The sequence below is a fragment of the Colius striatus genome, chromosome 1 (assembly GCF_028858725.1).
Source record: "Colius striatus isolate bColStr4 chromosome 1, bColStr4.1.hap1, whole genome shotgun sequence".
In the NCBI taxonomy this organism is placed as follows: domain Eukaryota; kingdom Metazoa; phylum Chordata; class Aves; order Coliiformes; family Coliidae; genus Colius; species Colius striatus.
Window position 1 is genome coordinate 205,780,501 of NC_084759.1, and position 14,611 is coordinate 205,795,111.

Below are 14,611 nucleotides of genomic sequence, written 5' to 3' on the forward strand. Positions count from 1 at the left end.
ACTGTTACTGTTATCCAAACAAAGCCACTGGCAAACATGAAACTGAGGACTGCAAATGGTTTCACATTCAGCATAACAGTTTAAACTATCCCTTAATTGATTTTCCCAGTTAATTCTTGTCCCATGAATCCAAAGCTCTGGAGATCTGTCAGGACTGAATTACTCTGCTGTGTCCAATTTGTGCCCTGAACCCATCTAGAAAGCAAACCAACTATTGAACTCAGCACCACACTTGCTCAGGATTGTCTCCTATGAGAATATTAAACTAATCTGTGCTAATTGTTGGTTTCTGGGCAGAGTTAAGAGCTTCTTTTGATCTACAGACCTGATTATCTTTAGGCAGGACAGGCTTCAGGTGTTGAAATGACAGCTGATGTACAGTCTGGCATCACCTCACTGTAAAGAAGGGGCAGCTGAAACGCTTCTCCTTGGAGGACTCTTCAGCTTAATAACTTGCTCCAGTTCTCCAGATGGAAACAAGGAATGTGAGGGTGGTACATATGTCATTAAAACAGATGTTTGCTTCTTGATATTTAGGACCTGATGATTGCAGGTGGTAGAGAAGAATCCTTTTCTGGTTCATTCTGGGCCTGCCCTTTTGTGGAGGTGGTTTTTGTGGTTCAGCACTGTGTTGATGAAATACAGCTTTGTGGTATGAAGTATTGTGCTTGTAGTTCTTGTCAGGGGCACATGGAGCTTACAATTTAAATGTAGCAGTAAAGAAATAAACCACAGTGAGCCAAATTTCAACATCTTCATCAATGACCTGGGTGAGGGGACAGAGGGACCCTCAGCAAGTGCCCTGATGGCACCAAGCTGGGAGCAGGGGCTAATTCCCCAGAGGCTGTGCTGCCATTCAGCCAGAGCTGCACAGGCTGAGAGTTGGGCACAGAGGAACCTGCTGAGGTTCAACAAGGACAAGGGCAGAGTCCTGCAGCTGGGAAGGAACAACCCCCTGCAGCAGCACAGGCTGGGGATTGACCTGCTGGAGAGCAGCTCTGCACAGACACACCTGGGAGTGCTGGTGGATAATAAACTGACCATGAGCAGCAACGTGCCCTCGTGGGCAAGAAGCCAATGGCAGCCTGGGGGCAGCAAGCAGAGTGTGGGCAGCAGGTCAAGGGAGGTTGTGCTGCCCCTCTGCTCTGCCCTGCTGAGGCCTCATCTGGAGTCCTGTGGCCAGTTCTGGGCTCCTCAGCTCCAGAGGGACAGGGAAGTGCTGGAGAGAGGCCAGTGCAGGGCCACCAAGATGCTCAGGGGACTGGAGCATCTTCCTGCTGAGGAAAGGCTGTGGGACCTGGGGCTGTTTAGTCTGGAGAAGAGGAGACTGAGGGGGGAGCTCATGAATAGTGACAAATATCTCACTGGTGGGTGTCAGGAGGTTGGGACAGCAACAGGACAAGGGGTGATGGGATGAAGCTGGAACACAAACAGTTCCATTGAAACACAAGAACAAACTGTGTCAGTGTTGGAGTGAGGGAGCCCTGGCCCAGGCTGCCCAGGGAGGATGTGGAGGCTCCTTCCTTGGAGGGCTTCAAGCCCCACCTGGACACGTTCCTGTGTGACCTGCTCTAGGTGGGAGCTGCTTCTGCAGGGAGTTGCACTGGATGAGCTCTAAAGGTCCCTTCCAACCCCACCATTGTGTGATTCTATGAAATTACAGTGAATGCAGAAACTGAGATGAAGTTCAGGTTGTTTTCCTGAATGTACTATTGATGAAGACTTTTCTCCCAAAGAGATGAGCTGGATGACTTCAGAATGCATTTCTGTGCCAAACTTTAGTGATTTCTAACTTCATCCTGCTGAAAGCTTGGGGGGTTTTGGTCGTTCTGTCCTTTCTCAGCACCATGCAATACATTTCCCTTTCTGCAGATGAATTGGATGAGGCGTTCACAGAGCTGAGTTTCCTCGTAAAGGCATACCTGGGTTTGGAGCCACCTGCAGTTGTTGATAGGATTCAGGACTTGAATAGCAGAGCAGGTACTGTCTCTGAGCATATGCTACCACTGTTTTGATCAGTAGAGTATTCCTATTCATTTGTTACAAGAATTGAAACCTATAAATGATGCAACCTGTGAGACTGCTTGTCTGTGAAAACTCCACGTGCTTCCCTGGAATGGGTCTCCTGGGCTGATCTCTCCATGGGATCTGAATCTTTAATGGAGATCTCCTCAGATACTTTACAACACTGTGTGCCCTGAGGCAATAATATGTAGAAAGTGAGTTGCCTGACTCTTCTGAGGATGCTTTTGGGCTGAGAATCTCCCATTCATGACAGGTGAATGAAAAGAGAGGTACGTGTCCATGGCTGAGAGCTTTGTGCCTATCAAACTGTTGAGCAATAAGAACGTGAGGTGGCACTGAAACCTTACTTCAGCCTCTTCCCTGAGCTAGCAAGAAGCATGAAGAGGTATATGAAAACCAGGATGAGTGAAGACAACTCCAAGTGCTTTTTGGGGCTACACACTGTGGGGTAAACCCAAATGATGGGGGTGTGTTTGAGAAGCCTTTTAGCACTTCACAGGACTGAGACTCGAGCCTCATGATCACTTGCAGCTAATCCAAGTGCAAGAATTGGTCCTACCCATCTTACCTCTCCTGCCTAGACATTTCTAGTTTCCCCCTTGATCTCATTCCCCTGATCATGCAGACATGTGTAAGCTGGACTGGGCAATTGTTCCATGCAAAAAGCAACCTAGGAAAAAACCCAAACACCCCAACTTTCAGGCAGATTGATTCCTTGCTCAGGCTTATCTTGCAGCTATAGAATTGGCTCAAGGAGGGAAAGCAGACATTATGGTAGGAAGATGTTGTGCAACATGGACTCACAAGAAGCTCATTCATGTGAACTCTTTAAACTGCAAGAGCCTCTGTGCTTTATGGCTGTCTTGGTTAGATCCATTGCAAGGAGAGAGTTAATCAGTTTCCTAAGCAACACAGAGCCAGTATTCATGACCTTCTGTGTGGCTCAGAAGGCTGCAAATAAAAGTAGCTGAAAGTGTTGATGAAGGATAGTGTAAAATTCATCAGTTCATCATTTCAAGTAATTTTGTATCCTGAAAGAATTAATAAGTGTTGATTTCCCAGTGGATAAGGAAAAAGCTTCTCCACATATTGTGACATCTCAGAGCTGCAGCAGTGAGGGACCTTTCTGAAGAATCTGATTTAATCTCAAACTATGTAGATTTTGGTTTAATTTCCAGAGCTCTCATGTTTGTTTTAAGCAAGAAAAAAAGACTTTCTTGCTTTATTTACTGTAATAGCATTCCTTACTTGTCTTAAAAACATTGGAGTTGTTTTGTCCTGCAAGGCAACAAACCCCACCAAACCCTCACTACATTATGAGGAAAGAGGCAAAAGGGGCAGGATTAAAAGAAGATACTTTTATAGAATCAGTGCACCCTTAGTAAGTTTGCAGATGACACCAAGCTGGGTGGAAGTGTCGATCTGCTTGAGGACAGGGAAGCTTTACAGAGAGATCCAGACAGGCTGCATGGCTGGGCCAAGGCCAATGCCATGAATTTCCATAAGGCCAAGTGCTGGGTCCTGCCCTTGGGCCACAACAACCCCCAGCAGTGCCACAGGCTTGGGCAGGAGAGGCTGGAAAGCTGCCAGGCACAGAGGGACCTGGCACTGTTGGTTGAACACGGGCCAGCAGCGTGCCCAGGTGGGCAAGAAGGCCAAGGGCATCCTGGCCTGGCTCAGGAGCAGTGTTGGCAGCAGGAGCAGGGAGCTGGTCATTGCCCTGGACTCGGCTTTGGTGAGGCTGCAGCTCCAATGCTGTGTCCAGTTCTGGGCCTCTCTCTACAAGAAGGGCACTGAGGTGCTGGAGAGGATGCAGAGGTGCCAAGCCAGGGAAGGGTTTGGAGCACATCCCAGATGAGGAAGGGCTGAGGGATCTGGGGCTGTTGAGCCTGGAGAAAAGAAGGCTCAGGGGAGACCTTCTGGCTCTCTACAACTACCTGAGAGGAAGCTGCAGCCAGGTGGGGGTGGGTCTGTTCTCCCAGTAACAGCAACAGAACAAGAGGAAACAGCCTCAAGTTGCCCCAGGGGAGGTTGAGGCTGGATGTGAGGAGGAATCTCTTTGGTGCCAGGGCTGTCAGGCATTGGAAGGGGCTGCCCAGGGAGGTGCTGGAGTCACCGTCCCTGGAGGGGTTTCAGAGCCGGGTGGGTGTTGCACTGAGGGCAATGGGCTGGTGGGTGATAGGGCTGGGACACAGGCTGGGCTCCATCAGCTTCAAGGTCTCTTCCAGCTGAAACCATTCTGTGATTCTATGATTCTATGTATCTGAAGTTCCTTTAAAGGACTGACTTTGTATTCCTCATCAGTTCTGAGTTGTCTCAGTGAGGGACTTGTCACTAGTTACAGAATCTTCATTCATTGTGCTAGCTGATGGTAATTCTGCTGCCCATAAAGCAACTTTCACATTTACTAAGCCCCATTAAATTCATTTAGAGTTTCATTTATAGGTGTTTAAATAAATTTAACTACCCTATTTCTAGAGATCATCTCTTCTTATAGACTGTGTGAAATAATTGATATTAAAAAACTTGCCCCAAGGTTGCCTTTAACATGGACATTTTCAGTAAGAGAGTAGCAGGGGGAAGATTCCTTGTGTGAGATTATGATAGGTTGTTAATTCTCTTTTTAATGAACTGCAGTGCAAGATCTTTTGCTGGTGTGCAGAGTGAAAATAGTGGGAGAAAACAGATAAGTTCCTGTTTCAAAAAAACCCACTTTTATAGCAGAAGTCTGATACATGTCAGAGCTGATGGTGCTTTGTACTTACATTAGCAGCTTTCATCCATGGAGCTCGGTGCTTTAGGACTATTAATTATATGTCACAGCAGCCCTGTGGAGTATGTGACACTGTTTGTACTTTACAAATGAGGAAAGGGATATTTATGGCAAAGCCTGGTTATTTGTGAAGGTGGGCACCACAAATCCCACTGAAGTTTTGGCAGTGTGGAGCTCAGCACCTCTGAAGGTTGATGTTGACAGAACTGGAGTAGTTTCCTGTGCCTGAAACAGCAGCCACCAATCTCAAGTGACATCATCTCAGACCTTCTGGCAGCTACAAACCAGCAATATGTAATAGCTGTGCTGAAAGTCATTGGATGGATTTAGAGACTTGTGTATTAAGGGTATGAAAAAGAACCATATTTAGCATCTGAACATGCACATGGGTGAGATGTGTCTTTGCCTTTCACTCACCACCTTGTACCTGACTTCTTAGGCTGTGAGCTCCTGTGCTTTCATATGACACACAATGCAATTAAACCTTTCTTAGGACTGGATTTCTGCAGACTGCTCTGTACCAGTATGTATAAGAGGTTTTCTGTGGCTTGATTTAATGTTTAAATACTATTTTATAGACAGGATAAATCCCAGTCTTACAGAATTTTTCTTTCCAAGAATCAAGTTGGAGCCTGTGGGCAGTGGAGTTGCACAGGGATGAGTTCTGGGGCCAGTCTTGTTCAACATCTTCATCAACCACCTGGATGAGGGGACAGAGGGACCCTCAGCAAGTGCCCTGATGGCACCAAGCTGGGAGCAGGGGCTGATTCCCCAGAGGCTGTGCTGCCATTCAGCCAGAGCTGCACAGGCTGAGAGTTGGGCACAGAGGAACCTGCTGAGGTTCAACAAGGACAAGGGCAGAGTCCTGCAGCTGGGAAGGAACAACCCCCTGCAGCAGCACAGGCTGGGGATTGACCTGCTGGAGAGCAGCTCTGCACAGACACACCTGGGAGTGCTGGTGGATAATAAACTGACCATGAGCCAGCAACATGCCCTCGTGGGCAAGAAGCCAATGGCAGCCTGGGGGCAGCAAGAGAGTGTGGGCAGCAGGTCAAGGGAGGTTGTGCTGCCCCTCTGCTCTGCCCTGCTGAGGCCTCATCTGGAGTCCTGTGTCCAGTCTGGGCTCCTCAGCTCAATAGGGACAGGGAACTGCTGGAGAGAGGCCAGTGCAGGCCCACCAAGATGCTCAGGGGACTGGAGCATCTTCCTGCTGAGGAAAGGCTGTGGGACCTGGGGCTGTTTAGTCTGGAGAAGAGGAGACTGAGGGGGGAGCTCATGAATAGTGACAAATATCTCACTGGTGGGTGTCAGGAGCTTGGGGCAGCACTTTTTCCTATAGTATCTAGCAACAGGACAAGGGGTGTTGGGATGAAGCTGGAACACAAACAGTTCCATTGAAACACAAGAACAAACTGTGTCAGTGTTGGAGTGAGGGAGCCCTGGCCCAGGCTGCCCAGGGAGACTGTGGAGGCTCCTTGGATTTCTGTTCACAGAAATTCAGATAAATAACAGAAGGTGCCCTGCTCCAACTCCTCATCACAGTCCAAGAGCTCTGAGAAGGTTAAAACTTCCAAGTAGGTAGGCTGTAATTAGCTTAGAGGTCATAACAGTGGTGCATGAGAGCATCCATAACCAAATGAGCTCATTTACAGAGTTAAACACCTCTTCCTAACCCATTAATGCAGGGATGGGGGTTTTTAGGTTTCTCCTAACATTCATGTGCCTTGCTATTCAGGAGGGATAAATATCTTACACCTGCAAAGTATTTGGAAGGTCTAAAAGCTTCTTGAGAGCTTGTATCACTCATAACAGCCACAGGTATCTTTTGTGAATCTAGAACTGTGCCAAGAACTGCCTGTTGATAGTTGCAAATGTCTCATTTCTTTCTGCTTGCTGTAAGCAAAGTGGAGTTCAGAGCATTCTTTGTTGAGGAGTTTCTTTTCCACACTAGGTTCAAGAGTAAAGTTCTTACAAGAGCAGAGATTGTCACCTGGCAGGGCAATGACTGGAACTACTCAGTCTTCATCTGTCAACAAGTTCTTGGACTCATCTGCCAAAAGGTATCCAGGAGGCATCTCAGACAAACTCACTGAACAACTGAGCCCTCTGGTAAGGAGCATTTCCTCTGACCTTAGGCAGAAATGATGGGTTGTGTGCAAAAGAATACATGTTAGTCAGACCTTGCTTCCTCCAGAAATAACATGACTCAGATATTCAACACTGTTTCTCAGTTGGCCAGAGTTAAAGGCAGATTGATGAGAACGAGGTAGGTAAAGTCAGGTGAGAGGACAAGCTGTTGTTTCTGCTCAGTTTTACACCTGGATAAATCTGTTGATGGTAATGGACTTTCATGCACTTGTGTGCTGGTGTAAGGGAGCTGAATATCATCTCTCACTTGGACAATAAGCTGTCCTGTTTGGAGGGAATTGTTAGATGCAGTTAATAGGATAATGAAGATTACTAATGCAGACCATCCTGTGGCAGTGGAAACCCTCCTTCACCAAACCTTTCAGAGTGTATGCTGGTGCTAACTGCCAGAGATCAAACTCAGGCATGTTTTTTTCCACCTGCTTTTACTTTTTCAATCAACAGATCCAACAATGTGCTTGGATTTCAAACAACCTTTCTCCTTAACAGCCCTTCCCCTAAAAGCATCCATTCTCCTTGCAGGCAGTGGGGGAGCTGGGGGTATGGAGCAGATGTGTTAATGCTCTTTTTATATGACAATGACAGGAGAAAGAGTAAAAGAAAAAGGAAAGCTTGAAACTTTGTTCCATTCCAGGGTTCTGATGTCTTAATGATGAATGATGGCTTGGCAGGCATGACTTGCTGTACAATTTTGCCACTATCTCTGTATTTATAACTACCTCTGATGTTTAGAATTAGTGCTGTAGATGAAGCAAAGTAACAAAGCCTCCCCCTGCCCCCTTTTCCCAGGCTTTAAAATAGGGCTCTCTTAGGTGGCAAGAAAGGTTTGACTGTAAACCAGCTGACATAAAGAAGGAACCTCCCAGCTTTCAGCTCTCTGAAATGAAATACCTCTTTTCAAGCCATGCAGCATTCAAAAAATGTCACAAGTGTTGCTCATTTTCATGTTCCTTTCATCCAAAGGTTTGTTAGTTTAACATGAGAGAGAAGCCAAGGTATTTCTTACCTTGGTGGCAATCTGCCAGCTGCTCCCACTCCAGCAATTTCTTGTTCTCACTTTTGATTTCATCTTTATTTTTATCTTGAAAGTTTACATTTTGTCAAGTCAGGGAGAGGTGGTTTATGATGAAGGAGCCTCTCATTTCCCTCTGCTTTCACTTACTTAGTGGCCACAACAAGGCTCTTTGATTAGTCTCCTTGTTCAGTGCTGGTAATAGCTTTTCCCTCTTCACTGCAATAAGTTTCCCATATATTTTTACCTGCAGAGGAAGTTTCACAGCATCAGCTGAAATGTCATCACAGTAAAACACTCAAGCTGAAACACAGCTGCCTCTTAGACTGTATTTAATGAGAAAAATATCAATGTGTCCATGGCCTAAAAGTAAGATTTTTGTCTAAACTGTTACATTTGAGACTGAGAGTGATTCTTGTTCTCGTGCCACCCAAATAAGGTGTTGTCAGTGCAGTAACCATGCTCTGCCCCCATCATGGAGAGCTGGAAAATTAACAAATATGAAGAAATTGGTGTGAATTAGCCACAAGCAAAATTAAGCAGAGTCTGCTTTTGCTGTTACAATAGATCTGATTCCTTGCAGACAAATCCCTTGTGAGGTGCCAACCCCACGCTGAGTCTGTATGGTTGCAGTCAATTGTGCAATGAATGAGCTGAAAAGTGTCTCTACCTGTAATCCACATAGAAAGGCAGGTCAGAAGGGACAGAGTGTCCCCCTCAGTAAGTGCCCTGATGGCACCAAGCTGGGAGCAGGGGCTGATTCCCCAGAGGCTGTGCTGCCATTCAGCCAGAGCTGGGCAGGCTGAGAGTTGGGCACAGAGGGAGCTGCTGAGGTTCCCCCAGGGCAAGGGCAGAGTCCTGCAGCTGGGGAGGAACAAGCCCATGAGCAGCACAGGCTGGGGGGGAGCTGCTGGAGAGCAGCTCTGGCAGAGGGAGCTGGCAGTGCTGGGGGGCAGCAGCTCCCCATGAGCAGCAGCCTGGACTGGGGGGCAAGAAGCCAATGGCATGCTGGGGGCATCCAGCAGAGTGTGGGCAGCAGGGGGAGGGAGGTTGTGCTGCCCCTGTGCTCTGCCCCATGTGCTGAGGCCTCATGTGCAGGGCTGTGGCCAGTGCTGGGCTGCCCAGCTGCAGAGAGCCAGGGAAGTGCTGCAGAGAGGCCAGTGCAGGGCTGCTGAGATGCTGAGGGGCTGCAAGATGTGTGTGAGGAGGAAAGGCTGCAGCCCTGGGGCTGCTCAGCCTGGGGAACAGAAGCCAGAGCTCAGGGTATCTCAGTAACACCTCCAAGCACTTAAAGGGTCCTTAAAGGTACTTAAAGGGTCAGGAGGTGACACTTTGTTTTGCAGGCCAAGGGGTAAGGGGCAGAGGCTGGCACACAGGCAGTGCCCCTGGCCCAGGAGGAGCAAGTCCTTTGGTGCTGAGGGGAGGGAGCCCTGGCCCGGGCTGCCCAGGGAGGGTGTGGAGGCTCCTTCTCAGGAGGTTTCCAAGCCCAGCTGGACACGTTCCTGTGCCCCCTGATCTAGATGGGACCTGCTTTGGCAGGGGCTGGACTGGATGATGTCTAAAGGTCCCTTCCAAACCCCTACAATTCTGTGTTTCTCTGAAAAGAAAGCTTAACAAAACACAAGCACAAGGAGCAGAGCATTCTGCAGCATGAGTGGTAAGTGCAAGGAATTCACTGTTACAGACATGAGTTAGCCATTGAATTGATAATTATCAATGGCTATCAGTTGATAACAAAACAGGGTTTAATAACCTTGCTCTGGGATTTACATTCTCTTACCCAAGCACACTGTAGTGCTGCATCTGTCTGACCTGAGAAATCACATTGTTCTACAGCACATGTTAATTAACATGCCCTGAAAACTCCAAACCACATTTTCCACTCTGCTGAGATCATAATGTGTTCATTGTACAGACTCCTTTTAACTAACTGAAATGTGCAAAAGATAATTCCTTCTTTGAGGGGGCAATATGGGTTAAGAGAGAGTTGGTAAAGCAGGTTTTCTGCTTTGCTGGAGCAAGGAGACAGTGTGTTTAAGATGCAGTGGGGGCAAATTATTCTGTATTCAGCTCTTTGCTGGCTAAAGGAAGCTGAAGACAACAGCATTGCTACAATTACCCTGCTCTTACACAGTGGGAGACTGGGGTGCATCAAAAGGAGTTCTCTGCAGATACTCCTTCCTGCTACACCCTGTCATGGTGGGCAGCAGGATGAGCATGAGCCAGCAATGTGCCCTCATGGCCAAGAATGCCAATGGCAGCCTGGGCTGGATGAGAAGGGCTGTGGGCAGGAGGTGGAGAGAGGTTCTGCTCCCCCTCTCCTCTGCCCTCATCTGAGACCACATCTGGGATATTGTGTCCAGTTCTGGCCCCTCAGTTGCAGAAGGACAGGGAGCTGCTGGAGAGAGTTGAGCACAGGGCCAGCAAGATGCTGAAGGGAGTGGAGCATCTGCCTTGTGCTGAAAGGCTGAGGGAGCTGGGGCTCTGCAGCTTGGAGAAGAGGAGCCTGAGGGGTGAGCTCAGTCATATTCCAAACCCATCAAGGGTGGGTGTGAGGAGGCTGGAGCCAGGCTGTGCTCAGGGATGGCCAATGACAGGACAAGGGGCAATGGGGACAAGCTGCAACAGAAGAGGTTCCAAAGCAACACAAGGCCAAAGTTGTTCCCTGTTGAGGTGAGGGAGCCCTGGCAGGGGCTGCCCAGATGGGCTGTGGAGTCTCCTTCTCTGGAGCCATCCCAGCCCCAGCTGGATGAGTTCCTGTGTGCCCTGCTCTAGGTGGTGCTGCTCTGGCAGGGGGGTTGCACTGGATGAGCTCTCCAGGTCCCTTCCAGCCCTTGAGAGTCTGTGATTGTGACACATTCTGACTGCTCTGAAGAAGTGGAGCTTCACTGCAGATGTAGATGTTCATTTTTCTAAGCCAGCAAGATTTCAGACCAAGATTTGGTTTGTGTAGATCAGTGAATCATTTCTAGCACCTTTTCAGTTACATTTCTGCTCTCTTCCCAGAACATATAAACACAAACACACAGTCTTAACAAGAGAGGAATGTCACAGCCAATTAAATTACCATGTTTACTTTTGAAGTTGATGTATAAAGTTGGTCATCTTTCTTTTTCAGGAAGAAGCTTCTCTGCAAAGGCGCCGGGCTGCAGCACGTCAGGCTCTGGCAGGGAAGGCACCTCCTGCCTATGTCCAGTTGTTTCAAAGGTAAGGCAGAGTGTTTGCAGCCAAGTCCTTTGCAATAAAGGGGTGTGAGGGGTAAAGCCTGTTTAAGATTAGTGAATCAGCCAGTCCTCCTAGTCCTGATGGCACCAAGCTGGGAGCAGGGGCTGATTCCCCAGAGGCTGTGCTGCCATTCAGCCAGAGCTGGGCAGGCTGAGAGTTGGGCACAGAGGAACCTGCTGAGGTTCAACAAGGACAAGGGCAGAGTCCTGCAGCTGGGAAGGAACAACCCCCTGCAGCAGCACAGGCTGGGGATTGACCTGCTGGAGAGCAGCTCTGCACAGACACACCTGGGAGTGCTGGTGGATAATAAACTGACCATGAGCAGCAACATGCCCTCGTGGGCAAGAAGCCAATGGCAGCCTGGGGGCAGCAAGAGAGTGTGGGCAGCAGGTCAAGGGAGGTTGTGCTGCCCCTCTGCTCTGCCCTGCTGAGGCCTCATCTGGAGTCCTGTGTCCAGTTCTGGGCTCCTCAGCTCCAGAGGGACAGAGAACTGCTGGAGAGAGGCCAGTGCAAGGCCACCAAGATGCTCAGGGGACTGGAGCATCTTCCTGCTGAGGAAAGGCTGTGGGACCTGGGGCTGTTTAGTCTGGAGAAGAGGAGACTGAGGGGGGAGCTCATGAATAGTGACAAATATCTCACTGGTGGGTGTCAGGAGGCTGGGGCAGCACTTTTTTCTATGGTATCCAGCAACAGGACAAGGGGTGATGGGCTGAAGCTGGAACACAAACAGTTCCATTTAAACACAAGAACAAACTGTGTCAGTGTTGGAGTGAGGGAGCCCTGGCCCAGGCTGCCCAGGGAGGGTGTGGAGGCTCCTTCCTTGGAGGGCTTCAAGCCCCACCTGGACACGTTCCTGTGTGACCTGATCTAGGTGGGAGCTGCTTCTGCAGGGAGTTGGACTGGATGATCTCTAAAGGTCCCTTCCAAGCCCATCATTCTGTGATTGTATGATTTCTTCTCCACTTCTCTTAAGGATGAGTGATTAGGAACTGCTAGGCACTGCAAATGTCATAACCACCTTTCTGTCACTTAAATGTAGCCCTCCAAATAGATCAGATACTGTCAAAAGACACTTGAGAGTGCAGCAGTTCCAAAATATGTACCAAAAATGCACTTGGCAGAGCCAGCCACAAGCAGCTTGTCCAAAACTATGAAATGATTATAGACCTCTTCTCTGAGAGAGCAGAATAAGATCATTTTCTCTTTTCCTGGCAGCTCACAGTCTCCAGCATGTTTTTAAGCACTGCTAGTAATTAGTGTTGGAAAGTCACAGCCATGCACAGCACCAGGTTCTGTGCTGCAACACATCTTCTGTGGATCTCTCTGTTTAAAGCTGAATTTCTCAAAGCTGACTCCACTTCCTATTTTTTTCTATATACAAAATAGATGCTGCCTTGACTGTCTCCCTTTTTTCCCCCCTCATAGTCACAGCCCTGCAAAACTGATGTTAAAAGTCTATAAATCTCCAGGTACTTTCTTTGATTGATCTCTGGTGGCACTCCTGCTTTCCACTGGTGTAAATCTCCCTAATCTGAATTCTTCTCTTGCTTGCTTTTCCTACCTGCCACCAAAAGGCTCCCAGTGCTGACATTTAAAGCATCACACAGGCCTCTAAATCAGCAGACATCAGAACAAAGAGAAAAGTTCACACCTTTCAGCCTGGCAGTCACCCATTGTACATGCCAGTTGTGTGGAAATAAGTGTTTTCTTTTGCTAGCTGTTTGGGGCTTTGATTTAGTGTTGCAGTGTGAGCTGTTCTTCTGAGTCTGCCTTAGTTTGTTGCTTTTTGCTCCCTTTATTCCCCAGTATTCATTTGCTGGGAGCTGGATTTGGAGTTATCAGACTGCTTTGGCAGAGCTGTCAGGCAGGTGAGAGAAAATCCTGTCAGTCCCAATCAGCATTTGCAATTATCAGGCCTCAAGGGATAGATGCACTCAGCAGAATTGGAAGCAAGAGCAGAGAACACCCTATTCCATACAAGAAGTTCAGTCAATATGAATGCTATAAACTAATTGACATTCTCAGAGAGAATCTCAGTCCTTAGGTAGTGGAGAGCCTGGTAGGTCATGTAGTCCAGCCCAGCAGCAAGTGTGTGGTTGTTCTAATGAGCATGTTAGTTATATAGAGTAGAATCTGGACATGGGACTCCAGATGAGGCCTCAGCAGGGCAAAGTAGACAGGGCTCCTCAGCTCCAGAGGGACAGGGAACTGCTGGAGAGAGGCCAGTGCAGGGCCAGCAAGATGCTCAGGGGACTGGAGCATCTTCCTGCTGAGGAAAGGCTGTGGGACCTGGGGCTGTTTAGTCTGGAGAAGAGGAGACTGAGGGGGGAGCTCATGAATAGTGACAAATATCTCACTGGTGGGTGTCAGGAGGTTGGGGCAGCACTTTTTTCTATGGTATCCAGCAACAGCACAAGGGGTGATGGGATGAAGCTGGAACACAAAAAGTTCCACTTAAACATAAGAAAGAACTATTTCACCATGAGGGTGAGGGAGCCCTGGCCCAGGCTGCCCAGAGGGGTTGTGAAGTCTCCTTCCTTGGAGGGCTTCAGGACCGATTTGGACACGTTCCTGTGTGACCTGATCTAGGTGGGAGCTGCTTCTGCAGGGGGTTGCACTGGATGAGCTCTAAAGGTCCCTTCCAACCCCACCATTCTGTGATTCTATGAAGTACAAGAGGAAGGTCCATGTTTGATGTGCTGGATGCACTTGGTGTAGAACAGAACTTTCTCTGAGGGCAGTTCAGGTAACCTGAAGCAATATAAAACAAGTGCTGTAAAAAGTAGGTGGCTGTAAGTTAAAAAGAACAAATCTGTGAAACATGCAGGTAATTGATTATATTTTTAGCCCATAGAAATGCTCTACAATGTCTTCCTTGAATTGGAAATAGTTTTAGCTGTTGCACTAGATTGTAACTGTATCAACTATCCAAGTAGCTTCATTAAAGCAGTGTTTGATTTGAGGATTTGCATCCTGATTTCTGGGGTTGAAAAGGGCAATCAGTGCAAAGTAGAGTTCTTTTGTGTCCACAGATGAAGAAAATGAGGAAGAATTCAGTCACTGTAGTATTTATTCAGTGGCACTGCTGGCTCAGCTACACCTGACCCTGGGTGGGTGTGAGGAGGCTGGAGCCAGGCTGTGCTCAGGGATGGACAAGGGGCAACGGGGACAAGCTGCAACAGAAGAGGTTCCAAAGCAACACAAGGCCAAAGCTGTTCCCTGTTGAGGTGAGGGAGCCCTGGCAGGGGCTGCCCAGATGGGCTGTGGAGTCTCCTTCTCTGGAGCCATCCCAGCCCCAGCTGGATGAGTTCCTGTGTGCCCTGCTCTAGGTGGTGCTGCTCTGGCAGGGGGGTTGCACTGGATGAGCTCTCCAGCTCCCTTCCAACCCTTGAGATTCTGCCATTCTGTGTTTCTCAATACATAATCTC

General features: G+C 48.4%; 1 protein-coding gene across 1 annotated transcript in view; it reads left to right on the forward strand.

The window, feature by feature from the left end:
• Positions 1–14,271, forward strand: part of LRGUK (leucine rich repeats and guanylate kinase domain containing) — a 51,927-nt gene extending 37,656 nt beyond the window's left edge. Inside the window, exons 15-19 of the mRNA XM_062020284.1 lie at positions 1,873–1,985; position 3,861; positions 6,750–6,907; positions 11,077–11,165; positions 14,216–14,271. Coding sequence (XP_061876268.1) covers positions 1,873–1,985; position 3,861; positions 6,750–6,907; positions 11,077–11,165; positions 14,216–14,219 — 365 coding nt within the window. The 3' untranslated portion in view covers positions 14,220–14,271. The remainder of the gene's footprint in view (positions 1–1,872; positions 1,986–3,860; positions 3,862–6,749; positions 6,908–11,076; positions 11,166–14,215) is intronic.
• The last annotated feature ends 340 nt before the right edge of the window (positions 14,272–14,611 follow it).